This window comes from Dermacentor silvarum, chromosome 4, assembly GCF_013339745.2.
Source record: "Dermacentor silvarum isolate Dsil-2018 chromosome 4, BIME_Dsil_1.4, whole genome shotgun sequence".
Classification (NCBI taxonomy): Eukaryota; Metazoa; Arthropoda; class Arachnida; order Ixodida; family Ixodidae; genus Dermacentor; species Dermacentor silvarum.
The window spans coordinates 111104403-111124811 of NC_051157.2; the positions used below are offsets into that span (position 1 = coordinate 111104403).

The window sequence follows — 20409 nt, forward strand, 5'->3', positions numbered from 1 at the left end:
TATCCGATTGGCTGCCCAGGGCGCGTCATCGATAATTTTTCCAACATTATGTTAAACAAACGTTGTTCTTAATAGTTTAGATGTTAGCTAATTTGTTTCTATAGAAAGAAAGTAACAGAAATAGAATGCACAAGGACATGTATCACTACACAAAAAGCACTTCCGGCCCGCAGCAAGTGTCGTCTGCTTGTGTTACAACGTGCTCCGTGTTGACGAGAGCTGCGCGGTCAGTGTTGGTCTCGTCCTTTCTTTTCGCGAGCACTATGGTTCGCCCTTGCGTTGTGGGCTGCAAACGTAGCGATCGGCGACATGTCAAGCGGCGACCTCGTGCCCCTCTGCAAGGCAGCAGACGAGCGGAGTGGCTGCAGCGCATCGGACTGTCGGTATCTAAAATCCCTATATAGTAAAAGTACCGCCATCCACTCTTCCCTCCTCCGTCGCCTCTCCTAAAGCGCTTGTTTCTTTTTTTTTTTTTTTTTTTTACTTTTTGCTTGGGAAAGCAAGTCGACGGTGGCACCCCTATAATGTCCTCGTTGAAGCTTTCAGGCCGGGCGCAAGTTTTCGGCAGGAGCGTAATGTGGCACATGGTGTCTTTTTACATGTTTAAAGTGTTTTACACTTGCTTACAACAATGTTAGTTCTGTATTTGGCTGGTTAAGCTCTGCGCCACGAGATGGCTGGACCGTGCATGCCGATCAGGCCGCTCACGTACGTCTACGAAGCTCCTTCATAACAGCGGTGTGGAGGGTCTTTAGTTTACGCCTCTGGCTATCCGTCAACACACCAAGCTCGCCTGTTGTTACCGGAATACCGGACACGCTCGGCGCTGCGACAGAACGCTCGCAACGCACGCTGCTTGATCGCTCTCGCTGGGGATCGACGGCCGGGCGGCTAGCGCTGAGGTTGGCGAGCCTTCGCTGCGCTGGCTCCAAGGCAACCGGAAATAGACGACAACGTACGTCACAACATGACGTAGAGCCAGCGCAGACGGAGCTTAGCCCCGATCACTCGGTGAACGAGTTGAGGAGAAAATGCATGGCTAGGGAGGAGTGTAACTTGTAATCGTCCGTAGCTCCCTTAATATGAGACGCTTCGCTTAAATTGTGAGGCGAATGTTTTGCTGTAGCTGTACCCTACGCGTCTACAAAATTTGTCCGAACCATTTCAGGGACACTGAGGTTGATCCCTACGCTCCGGAGCGATGGTGTTCGCAGTTTCGAGCGAAGAGGAGAGGGTGAAATGGCGAGAGGAGCAGCAGAGAAAGCAAGAAAGACAGGCAGAAAAAGAGTGAGAGAAATAAATTAAGTTAAATAAACTTACGTGGCGAGGCGGTATTTGAACCCGGCCGGGTACCCACGGTCCGAAGGCGAGCATCATAACCACTAAGCTATACACCCACGCGTGCCGAACATGCATTTATGGGAACTATATGATTGATTGTACCGACAATTGTAACACAACTTGCTAGGGGCGAGAGAAAGAGAAAATGAGAGCGAGAGAGAGAGACACTGAGAAAGAAAGAGAAACACAGATAGAGACACGGGCGGGATTTTAACCCGGTTACTCATGGTCCGAAGGCGAGCGTCATACCCATTGCACTATACATCAACACTTGCAGAGCTCCGCTGTTTCATCAGATTTCACAAACGTGGAACTGGCTTAATTTTTTTTTTCAAAAGCGTGTGTCACATCTGTGTCGTCCGCTAAACAGCTTCGCTGGTAATCCACCTTCGCAGAGTGGGATGGGTCATAATTTTTTTTAATGGGAACGTGGCGCACAAGGAAACACATTTGGCCTGTAACAGGTGTTAATCACAGAAAACAACTTATCGGGGCCATTTGATCCTCGTCCAGCCGTGCATATTGCATGGTGTTCCTCGCTTTCTTTTATAACACGAGTGGTGTTTCTGTTTTCCGCCGCCCTTCTTTTGAGCTGCAGCTACGACATCGTGTACGACCACCGACTGTCGTTCGGAGTGCGCCTGCCCAATGGCTCTTACACAGGCATCATCGGACTTCTTCAGAGCGGGGTAAGCGAACGCGCTCGGCTTACGAATTCGGGGGCTTTTGGCTTAGCTTCTGGCCAAGCGCGCCAGGCTAACCCCGCCTGCTGCAATACCACTCCCCTTTGGTGAGCTTGCAATGTACAGTAAAGATTAAAACAGCGCTCTAATATGACTGAAAACTAAACAAAACAAGACAAGCACTTACTTTAAACTTAAGATAGCGACTGAAACCTCTCCACAAAGCTGGTTAATTAATGTTCAATCAAGCCACTAAGCAGCCATCAAGAGCTTTCCTAAGCTGGCTTTTAAAAGTCTATTGGCTTCTTATTCAGCTTCAAATAAGCTTTTGTGAACAAATAGCTGTTTCAGATATAGCGGCACAACATGCGAAGTCGGATGCTACGTTATCCCGGCATGTACGTTTTTTTTTCTTGGTCCTCTAAAAAATACGTTAATATGGTTCGACTGAATACGCACACCACCGCCATTTTTATTAACATAGCCATCTGGAGTCAGCTCACTCCTTGCTGTTCCTGCAAACTTTCTAATATGATCACTGCCTCGAATTTTTTTTACGACATCAACTAGACTGCTCCTACCTCTGTTACTCATACTCCCAGGGCCCCACATCATGGCATTACCTGCCCAACTACACTCCTTTTTTTTTTATCTCACCTATAAAGTGAATCTGAATTTACTCTCTAATTCCTGCTATCGTCTTCCTCCCTAAATACATTTCGTATATCAGTTTTCCTTCCATCACTCTTTTATCGAAGTTCATAATTTCTTTTGAAGTATTTTTCATAGCTTCCCATAAATTCATACATGCTGACCGAAAGCGCGAATTTTTGTTGCGTTGATGTTGTAAACTGCCTTGTATTAGTTCTCGGGTGGTGCCATGGTTGTTATAGAGCTGTGAATGAATCACTCCATTGCAGTTATCACTGCCCTCGTTCAGGTATCACCCACGATCTCACACAAGTGACCAGCCGCTAATATCGGCTTCCCGGAAAGTCCCCGTTGTGGAGTCGCAATCTTTTTGAGGGTGAACACGGGAGCGCGTGGCTTTCTATATCACCAGCGCCGTCAGACGGCAGCCACAATATCTGCGCGCATGCTCGGGGAGGGTAGGCTCCTTTCGTGCGCATTACGTCATCGTAGCGCGCGTGTGTCGTCTGCTAGCAGTTTTTTCCCCTCAGTAGAAACCAAATTATGACAGAAACCACGATTTTGATGCTTTTAATTCAGAACGTACGTTGTGCTTCTTATGCTTGGCGTTATTGTAATTACTTCAACTTTTCACTTTGTTTAGTTTTCCTTCTGCTGTGTCCTTATCGTACAACGAACAGGCAAGGGAACACAAACATCCGAACTTTAATTTGGCGCAAGTTCAACAAAATATTGATCTGTTTAGAAGTAGTATGAGTAAGCAGGAATAATTTTCTCTTTGATTATGTTTGTATTTTGTCATACAACCCTTTTCGGAAACGAATGCTGCCATCCTAGAGGGCAGTGACGCGTACCTCGCTGGCACAAAGTCGATCATGTTGCGCTCGAAGGTCCTCCCATTCTTGTCGAACGCCTGCCCATAGCTCGTCCCCAGTCGTCGGGCGGACAGGTTTTCGCACCATGGCTGCTTTGATGTACCCCCATATATTTTCGCAGATGTTCATGTCAGCGCCTTTGGCCGGCCAGGAAAGCATGTTGATTCTGCGATATTCTATATGTTCCTTGACAACTTTTGCCGTGTGAACCAGCGCCAGGTCATGTTGAAACATAAAGTAGGCATCGGGAAAGACGCTGTGGGCGTAGGGCAGCAACACATTGTCCAAAATTTCTGTGCAGTATCGCTGCGATGTAAGGCACATTCTATGCAATGCAGAGGCCCGAGACCATGCCTTGACACCGCGCCCCACACTTTCACGCAGTTTCTGCCACTGGCGACGACTCCCTGCACATTAGCTGGCTCGTAACTGCATGGAAATCGTATTTTTGACCATCCTTCGCAAAATCAAACGTGCATTAAGAAAAGTTTCTTACCGTGTGCATCTGGTTCGCCAAACTCGCATCCGTTGGTCTTGGCGAGTTGTAAAAGTCGACTCATCCGAGAAGATCACTCGGTCCCAGTCATCTGCCATCCATGAGGCGTGTGCTTCGGCAAACTGGAGACGTGACTTCTTGTTCGAAACAGTGACGACTGGCTTTCGTGCAGCTACAGAATTTCGCAGTCCAGCACTTCGGAGGCGTTGCCGGACCGTAGCAAGGGAAGCGTCCACATCTAGCTGCTCCCGCACTTGCCTCGCGGACTGGAACGGCTTCTCGACGACAGCAGCTACCATAAGCGCGTCGTCATCCTCCGTCGTTGCCTTTGGTCGACGCCTGTGTGGGGCATCACAGAGTTGTCCTTCCTTGCTGAATGCCTGAATAATCCCGCTGACGGTCTTTAGCGGCCTGTGCACGAGAGCACCGATGGAGCGGTTTGAATATCCCTTGAGCGAATATTGTACGATTTTCCACCTCTCTTCTTCGGGAACGCGGGCCATGCTGAAATTCAGTTGCTGCCCTGACAGATGCGGTAATGTGCAAGAATATATATACGCTCCTCAAAGACGGAAGCCGCTTTTTAAATACGCCCACAAGTTTCATGAGCATGCGTGGCCTGACTACAGATCAACAATGATCTTGAGAACGCCCACAAAACATTACATATATTTTCAAATTTATTGATGCATCGTGGGGAGCGTAATGAGAAGTTCAACATCGTCACCAATCCCGAACCGTACGGCTACCTTATTAGACAGTTTTAGGTACACGTACGTGAAGACTTCACGTACGCGAACGTGAACAGTCTACGTACCTTACGTGCACGCCATCTGAAACGCTTTTAGCTACACGTACGCGACGCACCACGTAGCTACATCTATCGGGAAATATGAACACTGCGGTAGCCAATTCAATTCAAGATGAGAGAGAGAGAGACGTTTTAATGGCAGAAAGGGGGAGAGGTCGGCCTGAGTGAAATACCTCTAGCCTGCTACTCCACGCTGGGGAAGGGGTTTGGGGGAATAACAGAGATAGGATGTGAAGAGGAAGGATGATGCTGGTATGGTGAACACGATGATGAGTTCCCATCGTGGTGAACACGATGACTTCCCAGAACAGCACAGTCACCTTCGCGGGCAGAGGTAGATGCTACTACAGTGTAGCCAGAAGACTGTCTATAGCTTGCATAATTTTTGCAGCTGTTAGCGCCACTGGCGTATTTAAACCAGTCAGTAGCAGCTGCAGGGCGTCGATTATTTGACGCAGCATCGCTTTGATGACAGAGTCCAACGGTGATTTTTCAGTGCATTGTCCTTGCTCGCGCTGACAGTCTAAGGCCCGTCTACGCTGCGGCAAGCATGGCCATATATTCAAATCCGGGCTTGTGAGGCTTGCTTGAAGCAATGGCTCGGAGAGATCGATCGAGGCCGATTGGACTACCTTCTGCTGGACCTGTGGAATTGGAGCCAAGGAGCTCTCGTTTGCAACTATACAGCTTTCCCACGTCGACGACGTGATCGTCTCCTCCGGTTTTTCACTAACGCTGCTGTGTCTTTGTGGGACATACTTGTCTTGCTCATTTGGTTCAGTATTTTTATCTCCTTTTTCTGTTTAGGGCAATCCTTGGAATTGGCCTCGTGGGGTCCACCACAATTCAAGCACTTCATTTCTTTTACTGTGCATGAAGATATGTCATGACTGCCGCCACAGCGGAGGCATGCCATCTGGCCTGTGCAGACAGCACTGACATGGCCTAGCTTCAGGCACTTGTGACACTGCATTGGTCGGGGCACATAAGGACGCACCGGGTGCCTCACATAGCCCACCTTGACATGATCAGGTAGCGTGTGTCCCTCGAAAAGAAGCTTGACGCTCGTCGAGCGACCGAAGCGATGAAAGTCGAGGACCTTCACTGTTGAAGACAGAAGCCTTTGGAACTCTTCGTCACTGATGTCAATCACGACATCGGAAATAACGCCTGCCCTAGTGTGACCACTGTGCACAATGAACGACCGGACTTCAATGTGTCCTAGTATGCGCACGGTTTTCAATTTTTCTAGGGCGGCTTGCGTCGCTACTTCCACTGTGACTACGTTTTTTCTGGTGTTGAAGCGCACTTCGTTAATTCCTTTCGGAGCCACATTACCAAGGTAGGTGTTGACTACCTGTCTGTGCACGGAATTTAAATTCTTAGACACGTCGAGAGGTACAAAAGCAATCCTGTAAGTCGGTGTAGGCGGTACATTGGGGCGCTGCTCACTCACATCTTTGGTTGTCCTGCGGTATTTCCTCTTCAGTCGCTTGCCCTCCACGACGGTGTAGTCGTTGTTGGAGTCCATAGGGTCACTGTTGGAGAAACAGGAACCGGACATCTCCATGTCGACGTGGCGAGCCTTACACTATATCACTGGGGGATAGAGTGCGAAGAGGCATGCTCGACGCAAGCGATGACGTGCCGGCTGTCATCGCTTCAGATGTCTTCTCGTCCAAGAAGCACAATTAAGCCTGCACTATGACAAAACTATCGCAGCAAGGCAAGAAGCTACGCTTGCTCAGTTCACTTCGTCTTCATCCTCAGGGAGGGAGTTCCAATTCAAGATGAGTATTTCAGCGAAGCCAGTGATGTGCATTGATGCGTGATGGTCATCGTCTCCGCAATGCCCGGAAGTGTGTTGTGCAAGCGTTATCTGCTGTCATCGTTGACATGGAATGAAATATATGACCAGTCATCATTTCGCCGTGTTTCCATGCAAGCCATCTGCGCGCGCTCAGCACGCTATCGCTTGTTCGTGATCTCGCGAAACCCCCGCGCGAAGCTGTCTACGTGCGCAAGAAACGCACGCAAAAAATCGAATCTCACGTACGTCCGTGAGACCAGCGCGCGGCCGCTACGTTCTGCGCATGCGCACTGCTTACACGTAGAAGCTCTACGTACGCAAAGCCTCTACGTGCGTGTAACTAAAACTGTATATTGCGGTACGCGCGCCGCAGACGACACGCACTTGCTTGCGTGACGCAATGCGCGCGGCGGGAGAATTTCCGCACGCCGGACACACTGCGCATTAGCAATGTGTCTCGTTGCCGCCGCTGAACCGCGCTGTGAGCTCAGAAGGCCTAAAGCCCCTATATATAGGGCTTTAAGAAGGCCTAGGGTGCCTCGATGCCAGCGTTCGGCGGCGCTGGCATCGAGGCACCCTAAGAAGGCCACGCGTTCCCGTGTACACCCTCAAAAAGATTGCGACACCCTAATGCGAGGGCGTTAGAAATGTTTGTCATGCTTTCCAGAAACAGAGAGCATTTCAAACTGCAACACACGTGGAAGCGGCGTTTTGTGCAATTACTATCGCTAAACGTACGGCTTGAGAGCCTCTGCACAGCGTATGAATTGCTTTCGTAAGAGTGCAAACACAGAAACGTGCCTAACGGGCCGAGGTGGCAGTCTTAAGCCCAAACCGCATTCACGCGATTTTGTGCGCGACGGCGACGAGCGACGGCTTCGAGCGACGAAACGGGCCGTCGCGCGAACAGATCGCTTGGTCTTTTCGCTCAATCGCTCGGTTCTAGAAATCTAGAATTCGTCGCTTGTCGCCCGGAAGTGCTATGAGCGACTAGCCAATAGCGCGAAGCCGGAACTGGATATACATCAGTCAAGTACTACCGATTCTCGCACGGAACGAGCAAACGACTAGATTTTGATACGTGCAAGGGTAATAACGTAGTGCAAGACCTTTAGAAATATTTATGCTGCTCTTTACTCTAAAACACATCAACTTAAATTAATAAAGCAAGCGTCACGCCAGTTTCGGCGAGTATTTGCTGCCCTCATACCGGCAACACCGGGGAGACGTCGCTCGAAGTCGTCGCTCGCATGCGGTGCGACTTGTAGGCGACGAGCGACCACGACAGCCATCTCCATCGCGTCGCTTGTCGCTGTCGCGCGCAAGATCGCGTGAATGCGGTTTATACTTTAATCTCTATCTAGATTGCTTTACTGAAACGCGGTTTTACATTTTCTTTGTATACGCGGCGCCTTACGCTAATCGTTTGCGCATGTCGCAGGCAGTGGACCTGGCCGCCGCCCCCGTGCTCGTCCGCTACGACCGCACCGAGGTGGCGACGTACGCGCCCGTCCTGTTCACGAGCCACTGCGGGCTCATCGCCGTCGCGGGCGAGCCCGCTGTGAACGCATTCAGCTATTTGTTTGTATTCGACTGGGAGGCAAGTCACAAAAGAGCTTATGATGATGGCTCGATAGTGTTTTTTTTTCCATTTTGTTATTATTATTATTATTATTATTATTATTATTATTATTATTATTATTATTATTATTATTATTATTATTATTATTATTATTATTATTATTATTATTATTATTATTATTATTATTATTTGGTTTGTAAAAATATAACACAAGGACACAAAGGAAATAGGGAGGGAGCAAGCTGACAACTGCCACCGACAGGGGCACAACGCCTGCCTACTCTTTCAGGAGGAGGAGGAATCTAGATACTAAGTAAGCACACACTTTCGGTGCACTCGGTCGATCGAATAATCATGAGTTTAGCGTCCTTCGATAAAAGCAGCAAATCGAAACCGCAGTCTCGTTCGGCATCAGCATTGGGCATTCCGCAAGTCGTGCACAGCATCTATAGCGTTGTTTGAGCAAGTCCCAAGCCTGTGAAACCCTCTGAAGGACAGGTTTATAGAAGGTATATAGGTATACATGAATGAGGGCGAAAGTAATGGCGACATCGGAGCAAATGAGAGGACGTCGAGGTCTAACAATACACAGCGACCTTTTTTCAAATTCCAGTTAGCTTCATGGGTATTCTGCAAATATTTATTTTCCTTAAACTGCTATCCGTAAACTAGGGCGCTATAACGTAAAATAATCCCAAGCTGTTTTGATTCCAAACTCTTGACGTCAAATTTACGTAACCACCAACGCAAGCATTGGGCGGTGACCCGCAGCGTTGTCTGAACAACCCAATCGAACACTCTCCTCGTTTATAGGAGGTCACCGTTGTTAGCTTTCAAAACCAATATCATAGTCTACACTCAGCGGTTTTTCTTATCTAATTGGCTGACAAGAGGAGAGGAGCACGCTCTAGTGGAGAGGGTTTTCGATGGGCCGAGCCAGCAGAGTGAAAATAGATAACAGCATGAAGAGGGTGGTGCCGGCTTCTCCGATTGGTCCGCTTCGCAAATCGCGGCGGCGTGCAACGGAAGGATAAGAATGCCGCTAAAACGGATCCTCAGCAAGGAAGAGTTGGCAGAGTGATGTCATATGCATGCCGAAAGGGCTCGATAACGTTTTACTGTGACGCAAAAAGGTTTATCATGCGCAAATAAATACATGCTCATCGGCAGGTGCGAGTAGCGAGGGCCTGAGCGATCGGCGGGCAGCCATCTTCTATTCCTTTAGGAACGGGGCAGTCTGTGGCTATTCAGAAAAATGTTTAGTTTTGTTCGGCATATTAATGCATTTTTTTCGCGTTCACGTCACTTTGACGTGGTGAGTTTTCGCGGCTTTGTGAGGTCGCGTGTCAGACAGGCGAAGTGGGCGTAGCCAGAAAACATTGGACCAATAGCAGAGGGCTAATGGTGAAACGGCGTCGAATCAGGAACGATTATTTTTCTTTCATGTAGTTTAATAATGCATAATCAGTTTGTACACGCTATTTCAAAGGGGGGGCTATCGCGGTTTTCGTGATGTCGCGTGACAGACAGGCGAAATTGGGAGTGGCCCGAAAATGTTTTGACCAATCGTGGACGCTGATTGCAGAAATTGGAATAAAAAAATTTGCAATCATTTTGCGTTATAGCGCCCCTATATTGCGTAAGCTGTTCGAAGCTGCAAAGATTTGCGCCCAACTGTGTCAATTGTGCTAAGGATTGTAAGTAATTAAATAGGAGCAAGTTGGGAATCAGGATCAGCCCATATATGCTTGAAGCAAAGCGCGAACGTGCCGTTGAAATATTTGCCCTTAAGGATGACTAATTTTGTTATACCTCTGTAGCGAGAGAGCACGTACTAATTCAACTGCAGCAGAGCAGGTCCTCTTCGTGCGAACACTGTGACAAACTTCGCAAAGATACGTAGGGCGATGTGTGTATTTTGCGGCAAAATCATGAGAGATGTAGGAGGGGATTGCGCATCATATCCACAGAGAGAGCAGGGAAGATTAAGGGAACAGCGCGTGCAGCTGTAACGGAATAACGTCTGCAGGGCGTGATGCCTTTCGGGGCATGATCCTTTTCAGGACGAAAGTGGGACAACTTCACGGGTGTTTAGTCGATGTTATGACGAAGCCTCGTAAACCTTCTCATTGTACGTGTCCTCTGTTGCCCACTGTCCACCCTTGGCAAATTATGCAATGCAACGAAATGCAATGTAATAACAAACAAAAAAATGGTCACTCGCTTGCAATCAGTTTCTGCTTTTTTTTTTTCTTTTCTTGTGCATTGTCTGTCATTCCATTTTGTATAGATTTTTTGTCAACAGCAATCTCGCGTTACCTGTTGCGCAACCTTCTCTGTCCACTTTCGTTTCACGAAATCTGCTCAACTTGTCGCAGCACGATTTATAGTTCCGGGGTTTCTGCACCTCGTGAGAGTTGTGAAGCAAACAGCACACAGCTGAAATTAACAGTTCCGCTTTCTACTATTGCTGTTTTTCTTTATGTGTTCTGTTTCATCATTTCTAAGGCCGTTGTGCATGCATCTGGAACGCACTGCGATATTATGACAAACGCACTAGCCTGTCAACGCATTCAATAGTGACTCATGGGAAGCCCACTTTAGCATAACATTTTTTCAGCAGTTATTGTTGATTAGCTAACACACCGCGGGTCTGATCAAAGGAACAAAATATAAGCAAACTAGAAAACATTCGGACCCTCGAAATGTACCCACGTGTGAGAGAATTTTCACTTGATCGCCAATTGTCGTTCATACCAGGGCACACGCGCAAAGCGTAATACATGGTCCTGGTATGAGTTGCGATTCCCACGAAATACAGAACCTCTGGAAAACATCTTGAAACAGCTACAAACGGCTATAGGAGTCTTGGTCTACGGTAAGACTGAAAATAGAATTTCTTCTATGCATAACCTAAGCGGCTGAAATATACTACTGTATATTCTATCTGCGGTAACAATCCACTACTGCTGTCACCAGGGTCTATTTTGGTAAACGCATTCTAAGCGTCTAACTCAAGAACTATTTTAGATGTTTGTGTCTAAAAGAGCATAAAATGCGAAACGGCATGGTAAAAGTACGGTGACCATCGGCGTTAACGAACAAAATACGCAAATTGCGAAGACTAGCTAGGACACAGTAAGGCACACAGATAAACAAAGGGGAGCGCTCCCGTTTGATTATCTGTGTGCCTTAAAGCGTCCTTATCTTCGAAACCGCAACCCATACCAGTATGCAATTCCAACTCGCCCAAGAAACAGCACCCTACATGCTCCACTTCCTTCACCTTCATTTGCTCAACTGGTTCAGGAGGTCCTCCGTCTCGATTATCGTTTCACTGGTGCGATATGACGCCACCTGCACGCCACCATTAGTTTCACCTCGGGCAGGCTTCGGTCAGAACCAGTTCACAGCATTCCTTGCAGTTGCGGCAGAGTTAATGCAGGGCCGGTATTTTATAGCGATGCCTTTCCGGTAATAATGCCTTTTCGCGCTTATCGCGCTTTGTCAGTGGTCGGAGCGACGGTCCACTAGCGTTATCAATGGGACCAGCCGGCCGTGAGCAGCGGATGATAAGAATAGAGTAGAAAAAGTGTCTGCAGAACGTGTCTCTCCGCCGGTTGTCCACAATCGTGGAGCTGGAACTTTACCGCAGTGGGCTAGTTCACGAAGTGCAGGGCGATACGTAATGGGCAGCAAGCAGGAATGGTCCTGTAGGCCGCACTATGCTCTCAATCCGGGCAGTCCACGTGGTCAGGCGCGTTACGGCGAGTGAAAGCCACACCTGTCGTCATGTGCAGCACTTCACCTTTTTTATTTCCTTCACTAACACGCTGACGGCGCATCTCATCCACTTTCACAAAGCAAGGTCCTGTGATGCCTTTCCCAGGTGTGGGCAGTTCTCCTGGCCTCCATTCCGGTCGTGTCTGGGGCTCTAGCTTTCGTTGAAAAACGGAGGCCGCGGACTGGCGGCAGCTTCATCTGGGAAATGTACGAGAATGCGTGGGACATCCTCCGTTCTTTCACCTACGAAGGTTTGTAAACATGCGTGTCTGAAGTTGGCGCCATAGAGTTGAAAGTTTTGTTGAGCATTAATTTGCATTCTAATATTTTCCGTCTCGTATTCGGGAAGCCACTGAAGCACATACGTAGTCCTGATAAAAATTTAATGAGACAGTGGAATTCTACAAACTTGGTGGGGACTGGAAAGTAAGTTAGTGGCGGCTGCCGCGCGAGACCTTACCTCTGTGTAAAGTTCGAGGGTTAGGAATCCGCGTTGATCACATAAAACTGTACATGTTTTGTAGGAAGCCATATACAAGGAGATTTGCTATTATTTACTTATCTCCACAGAAATTGTAAGAACAAAGAAAGGCAATATTTCCACAGTGCCAGCGGACAACGGTGATATATTGAAGACGTGTAAGCTGTCGAATGTTCCTTTAAGGGAAAGCTTTATAGGCTCACAAGTGTCGGCGGTGGTGGTGGTGGTGGTGGTGTCACATTGAAAAGTGGGCCGATCCTGGCGATAGTGCAAAAAGGGTCCACGCTCAATGGCACATACCAGGGACAAAAAGAAAGAGGGAGAGAGAGAGAGAAAGAAAGAAAGAGAGGGGGAGAGAGAGAGAGAAAGAAAGAGAGAAAGAAAAAATCACAGCATATCCACGGGGTGAATGATGATGAGTGGGCGAAGCTTCGGAGGGAATCATCGGATCTCCCGCTTAAGGGGACGCTAGCACAAACGCGTTAGAAACGTGCAGTACTCTCTAGTAAGGGGGAGCGGCCACAGCGTCTTACCCAGCCATTTACACATGCCGGAACGTGCACCACGTTTGCCGACGCCATCACATGACTGCTGAGAGAGTATACCCCCCGTATTCATAAACGCTCCTCGACTTGAACTTGACTTGCCACCGCTTTGGGCAGCGCGTTCGAAACGCGTTGAAGGTAAGGCGGAGAGGCCACAGCGTCTTACACCAGCTTCTTACACGGGCCGTAACGCGCTAGCACAAACGCGTTAGAAACGCGCTAGAAACGCGGCCTTTCGTTAATGTTGGGTATTTATTGCCATCGTGGTGCGTGTGTCCATGTGCGCTTCGTGGCGTAGTGGGCTAACGCCGCGCGCTCAGAAGCGAGGGGTCCCTGGTTCGATTCCGTGCTACGGACACAACTTCGGAATTTTTTTTCTCATTTTTCTCAGACTGGTTACACACTACTGGTTACACACTACTACTACGACGACGGGGACGGAACGGGAGCCGCTATAAGGAGCTTCGCCCCTAAAAATCATCACAAAGGTCACATACACACACGACAAGCTTCGCTTATCACCATTTTCTCGAAAGGGGAAGGGAGGGTGATTTTTTTTCATTTCTCGCAGTTGAAAACGGTAAATTATGTAGTTCCAATAAAATACAACGTCATTTTGCCTATATATCTTGCGAATCCACATGTGCGAAGCATACATTGTTACACCGATAGCTTCCGCATTCAGGAAGCGTGAAGGCTCTACCGCAACCGCAAGATGGTACTTTCATGAAGGCTGGCTACAAGCGGACCTCTAATGTACGACGGCGAATCAGAAAGTCTTTGCCCCTATTTTTTTATCAGACAAAATAAGGTACATGCAGGTAATTACAAATATACGTACTATTCTACGTACGCTAAACTAACTTTCCACATAAACTTGAGATGCCCCTGTGGTAGAATTCATCCGGCTGACTGTGGAACCACCTTCGGACTGCTGTCTTGTGTTCATCGTTCCTCGTGAACTCACAACTCCACCACCTCACACTTCTCAAAGCTAGACAGCTTTCCCCATACGTGGGCTGCATTTCCCTGTTGATTTCGATGGGCGTTCGTCCTTAGGTTGCTCCATAGAAAACGAATCACACTTCGTTGCTCGTACGCCGTGGACGTGTGAAGCCCAACCGCCACCTTCAACAACTGACAGCAGCGCCGTGCCGAGGAGCTACCGGCATATAAGGCCTGGCCGGCGCAAGAAAGGTCCGCCGCTGAGAATGGATATGTTAACTTCGCATTTACAGCCGTAATATGGCTAAAAATATATGGGCAACGACTGTCTGATTCCTACTCGTACGTATAAGAGCTTCGTTCGGGCTACCACACGAAATGCTTTTTTCTCAATGATGATGACGGTGAAAGCATTCGCTTGTGAACCGCGCATGACGTGACGGTGTCTTCTGCAGAACCTTCATTACTGGCATGCTCTGCACGTGACACCGCTCACACGCCGCTTCGTTCGTCGTCGCTAAGCACCTAGCTATCGCCATTACACCAACAAGCTCGACGTTCTGTTTTGCGCATGTAGTGGGCTCACCTTTCAGGGCAGAAAAATCGGGAATTCGTATGTCTCGTCAACTTGGGTCCAAAACAAAAGCAAGGCGCTACATTTTCTGCCCACGTGTCCTCGCGTGACGCCGTGTGTTCCAAGATCTACCAACCCTAGTGGGTGGCTCTAATGAGCTCAACGTGAAACCAGCTTGCTTACACTTTTTCATGGGGTGCAGGGCACACGGCGCAGACGAAGAGCCACGGTGGGCGGCTCCTCTACTCGGTGTGGTGGCTCACTGTGCTGGTACTAACGAACGGCTTTGCTGGCCAGCTCAAAGCCAGCATGGCCATCAAGACAGAGCCAACGCGATTCCGCTCTGCAGACGATGTCTCCCAGCAGCCAGCCATAAGGCCTTTGATATGGAAGCACACGGTCTACGAGACTTACGTGCGGGTAAGTGCGTGGGCGTTGTTCACGGGCCTATTCAGTGGTTCTGTCAGCCGAGAGTTTCAGTTGATGATATATTGTTTGTCCTGCTAAGGCATCCTGCGAAAATGACTTTTCTTTTCAGTATATTTACAGGTCTAACATTGTTCGCGCCTCGTCTCCTGCGAAAACCCGGTGTACACACTCATAACATAAATACAAAACTTGTATTATCAACATGGTGGTCTCAGAGACAAAACTTGAGTGTCCGACTAGGTGACGAAAAAAAGAAAGAAACTCTAGTAGGCCTTTCGGCCAATTGTTCAGACTATTAGCAATTGAGAACGAGCTGCTCTCTAAGAGGTCTCAGGTCATAAGCGCATGCCTCCTTATGTTGTCTTGTAATGTCAAGATTGTTTAAGTGAAGCATGTTATTCATACAACGTGTTGTACATGCGCGCAACTTCGAGACTCACCGTGCATTTAACGGGAGCAGCGTGCAGGAAATTGTACACTGCACCCTTTCGTTTTGGCGTCGGTGCATTACCTGCGGCTAATTTTCTTCTTTTTTTCGGACTCTGTCCTTCGAAAACATTAGGGGGCGGGCATTCTCGTCTGGCCCTCGTATTACCCAAATGAGGAACGCAAAGAGCCACGGGTCATGATATTGCTTCGAGTGACGTTCATTACGTCTTTGCTGTTGTGACTGTAAGAACATGCTATTTTTTAAACGTAGGGTTCAGCAGATATCCGTATAGCAGAGTGTCTCGAGATTGAGACCATACCAGTACCTTTATTCAGGCAGGAAACCGCCAAAAGCAATCTGTGTTCAAAGCAATGTATAAATTAATGGCTCACATCGTGAGTCAATGCCTTGGTTTCGGGGTGCACCCAGCCCGTTTTAACATCTCATAGCGGCCTTCACGTCGGGTTGGGCTTCGCATGCTTTACCTGGTCGACTATAAAACAGTGTCGCGCGAACTTTGTCATTCTAGAACAAAGCCGCTGGCAGCTGCTTCCTTGAATTCTTGGTGCATGACACCAGACAGTTCCTGGCTCCAACACTTCATCATCGGCCCAATTATACCCACTGCCGGGCTGAAATTCTCTAATTTACAGTGCTTCTTTAAATTAAACGTTCTAGCACTGTCCCCACAGGAATCGCTAGGTTGGAGAGAGAAGAAGGAAAGGCAGGGAGGTTAATCAAGGTCTCGCCCTGTTGGCTACCCTACACGTGGGAAGTGGTAAAATAAGACAAGGTTAGAGAGAAAGAAATAGAATAAAGCAAAGGCAAGGAAGTTAACGAGACGCACGTCCGGTTTGCTACCCTGCACTGGGGGAAGGGGGTATAGGGATGAAAAGAGAGAGAGGGAGGGAGAGAGAGCACAGAATTTCGCGCATATTTTGAAGGTTCCCACCGAGTGTACAAACAGTCGATAAGACCTGCAGACTTGAGGTAATGCAATAACTGTTTTATGGCTTTCTGTGCCATCGATACGTACGGCCCTGGTACAAGGATCTTTATTCCGATAGTGGTCTAGAGTCCAGCCGGTTCAATTCTTTCTGGAGGGCTTCACGCTCGACGTCGTAGAAGACGAGGTTAGAGAATTCTGACATAGTATTACCTGTACATAAAGTTCAGAAATGCCAACATATTGTTTTTGTGTACTACGTGTAATGAGTCGCTAGCAATTGAAGACATATTCCAACGAATTGGCACTAGTCGTAAAACGTTATTAGCCAGATAGCAAGAATAAAGTAGTGGTACAGTGCCGCATTATTTCCATCAACGTCTATTCTTCTCAGTTACGTATAAGGGGTTGCGGCGCGCAGCCTCACCACACGTCGCCTCTTGATTTACTGAGCTCTTAGCCTCATCTAGCCTTGACAAAAGTACGGCAAGGATAATAAAGCCTACTCCATGCCAAATCAGCCTATAATAATGTTTTAGCCTTAGCTTTTATAATGCGCCATTGTAGTGAATACATATAGTGTAGAAAGGTGTAGAAGATGATATGTGTTAGGGGCAAAATCTCGTATACATGTACTTGTGCTCAGCCCCCCCTCCGGAAAGCGTTACAATCATTCATAAATCAATCATTCATAATTTCTGACCATGTACGCTTACGGTAGCTTCACTAGTTGCCTGTAATGGCAACAGAGCGCCTAGTTAACGTTCTCTAATGACTGAAATGTGGGTGCAGGTGCGCGCTAATGCGTTCTTATTTTCCTTAGCACACGCGCATTTTTAGGCGAGACGTTCATTTTGTTTTTCCGCCAGACATCCGGAAGGCCATCTCTGCTAGCCCTGACCCGGCAGGTGCACCGACACGGTGGGTTCGTGCCCATCGCCGACATGTATTCCCCCGCTGCCATGGAACAACTCTACAGTGGCCGCGCCGTCATCGTCAGTGACCGTGATGTGACCATGCACATGCTGGCCAAGCAGTGCCGGCTCACCGGTGGGAGGCTGTACGTGGCACCGGAGCTGCTCTTCACTCGGTTCTTCACCGTGGCGCACTCGAAGCACTTGCCTCCGGAGCTGGAGCGCAGGATTCACGCAAAGTGCGTCCTCGTGCTTGCTCTACATATCTAGTATTAACGAATAGATACGGCTTACGTCCGCTGCAGGGACATACAATGTTATTAACGCCTTCGCATGCACTAAGCACCCTTACCATCCCCATAAACTTGAACTCGCTGCCTTTAAACCTTCCTAAAAGACAGGGGTGCTTTCTTTTTTTCATAGCATTCAGCTATCACTCAAGATCAAGCCATTGTCATTTCTTTCTTAAAATGCTTGTACATGGATGCACACAGTCCACCCGGCCCAGGTGACTTGCCGTTACTTAGGTCGTCTATTGCCACTTCAATTTCTGCCATGGTAATTTCAGATTCCAGTGATTCTCTAGCAGTGTCTTCTAATCTTGGCATAAGGGACAGAAGGTACCTTGGTTTAATGTCGGCATAAGGGACAGAAAGTTGAAGGGCTACCTGTACTAGACAAATTGGCTTCTGAGAAGCCTTTTTAAACCACATACACTAGTCGAGTTGTGGGTGGTGTATTTAGAATATTGTCACGTAGTAGTGACGCTGAAGAAAACAGTCGTAAAACTGTGTACGACGAAACTGGTTGTTTATTGGGCGAACCTGTGCCCACAAAAGCAAGGTACACTCAAAGCACAACGATAGCGGCGAACACAGTCGGCGATCGTCGAAAATCTGATCAGCGGAAAAACGCGTCGGCTTTTATACCTGAGTCATCGAAGGTTCCAGAATAATCCCTGGTACGCGCGTATCTTCCAGAAAGTTCTAGACAATTCGCGTCGCTCATACAATCAGATAACATAAGCGTCGGTGAAAACAGGCAACGGAAAGAAGCATTGATAACGTTCTAGAAACTTCCGATACAGGCGCGTCCTGCGCCGAGCGATAACGTTTAACATTTGTTAGCCGGTGGAAAGCGGCCATCGGCGAAAGATAAACATGTATACGTGTCAATACCCTCCCCTTAAAAAGCATCGTCCCCAGGCGCGGATCCAGGGGGGATGTCCGGATGTCCTGACCCCCCCCTCAGATTTCTGCATCGCCCCCTCGCTGACAAGGGGATGGCCCTGTCGCAAAAAAAAAAAAAATATGGCCACCAGCATTCTTTAAAAGTATTTTTGGCGAGTACCAGTGGTATCAGCCATGTAGAAGTAAAGCTAGCTCGCTCACAAGTTTAGTTGTATTCCGTAGGAGTGTGCATGGTGTCGCGAAGTTGCCGTAGTTATTTTTTCTCATGAACACCTTGGACCTCCTGGCGCCTGCCGTGCCTTACTCGTCCCGTCGGTGGCGTCGAATGAACGAGGGGACGTCCCTTTTGCCAAGCACGCCGAGGTCCACTCGAGCGCCTTCGCACCTGATTAACTTAGTTTCCCCTTGGGGTGTCAACGTTTGCCTCATTGGCTGTCATCGGTTCCGCGACCAACCTGCTTAATGAAAGAGATCTCTCGCTGAAGTGTTCATATATATATATATATATATATATATATATAATAACGACTAACAGCTAAACTATAAGAACTATGCATAGGCAACGTTTTTTAACTGTAGCACTCATTGTGATCACAGTTACACGTTGTTGCGAATGGTGATGGTCCGCGGTGTCCACGAAGGTTTCCATGTATGGTGCCGTGCCAGGTGCCAAGAGGAGGAGTTATCCAGGGAGATTAGAAAACTGTTTTATATACACTGTACATGGTATATTACAGGATGGGCTCCATGATATTGGAGCCGTCTACGTGCTAACATCATTGCATGTAGTAGCGTTTACCTCTCCGAGCGTTCTCCATGGTCGAGCGTGCTCTACATCGTCAAGCGTGCTCTACATGGTCAAGCCTCCAGCGTCACTCACAACACTCAAGTCCCCTGTTTTATCCCTTTCGTTTTCCTCTTTCACTCAACGAGGGAATACACTGTAGTTCTTTTAGCCAGTCAGCATCTTGGATCAGGTGGCCATATCCCGCACGTGATGTGTCGTCGTTTCCCGCCGGGCTCCGCCTCCAATCTTGTTAGGTCGCCCCCGAACACAGGCAGCGGTTGACACCTTGGGAACCGAACGTTGATGTCGTTCCCCCGGGATTGCCAGACACGGGCCCCTTTCAAGATTCGCCTCTCCATAGCGGTCAGTTCGCGGAACCAGGTAGGGCGGTGGCTGTCTCGAAAAGCAGCAGTCGGCGTAGCGTCGTCGTGGTTCGGGCGGCGCTGGTAATTCACGGGACCGCACCAAGGGGCGACGCTGCCGTTTAGCCACGCATGAGGTAGCCCGGAGACCAACTGCTAATCCCTCAGTCCCAAGTGACAATTCTCGGCCGCGAGAAAGGGCGCCAGGTTGGCGCCAGGTTGGCGCGTCTGAGTCGGCGCCGGCCTCCTTTGTCCCGAGGGACCGCCAGACACAACAACGTTGACAATATCCAGTACGAGCACAGTACCGTTCGTACGCTACAAGTTTTTCATTGTAACTTCGCAGTTTTATTAGACAGTTTTAGTTTAGCGTTTTTACGCTCCGCTTAGGTGCTGAGCGGAGCGGAAGCACGAATGCGCATGCGCTCTCCGCTTAGCCGCAAGCGGGCTAGCGGAGCGAGAATCACGGTCCGCTTACAAGCTGCCTAAGCGGAGCGGGGAGCGTTGCTGCCGTCTTTCGCTAGCGAGGGTCGGCGATGCACGCGCCCTCTCTCGCGTGTGCATCGAAGCGCCTTGCATCGAGGCACCACTCGTGCGAGCGCAAATAACTTGTGTAATACACCTCCAACTGGTTATTTAAGGAAATAAAGTGAACAGTACAGCTAACAAAAACGTCGCCAGCGCATTGGCGTCAGAAAGGATTGGATTGGATTCGAAATGCAACCTCGCTGGCTATCACGTGGCGTTCAACAAGTCGACGCTTCATTTTCCACT

General features: G+C 48.5%; 1 protein-coding gene across 1 annotated transcript in view; it reads left to right on the top strand.

Moving 5' to 3' along the window:
* Nucleotides 1–1201: 1201 nt before the first annotated feature.
* LOC119448836 (probable glutamate receptor) overlaps nt 1202–20409 on the top strand; it is a 28617-nt gene continuing 9409 nt past the window's right edge. The window contains exons 1-6 of the mRNA XM_049666518.1: nt 1202–1287; nt 1940–2030; nt 8109–8267; nt 12139–12283; nt 14780–14997; nt 17252–17535. Coding sequence (XP_049522475.1) covers nt 1202–1287; nt 1940–2030; nt 8109–8267; nt 12139–12283; nt 14780–14997; nt 17252–17535 — 983 coding nt within the window. The remainder of the gene's footprint in view (nt 1288–1939; nt 2031–8108; nt 8268–12138; nt 12284–14779; nt 14998–17251; nt 17536–20409) is intronic.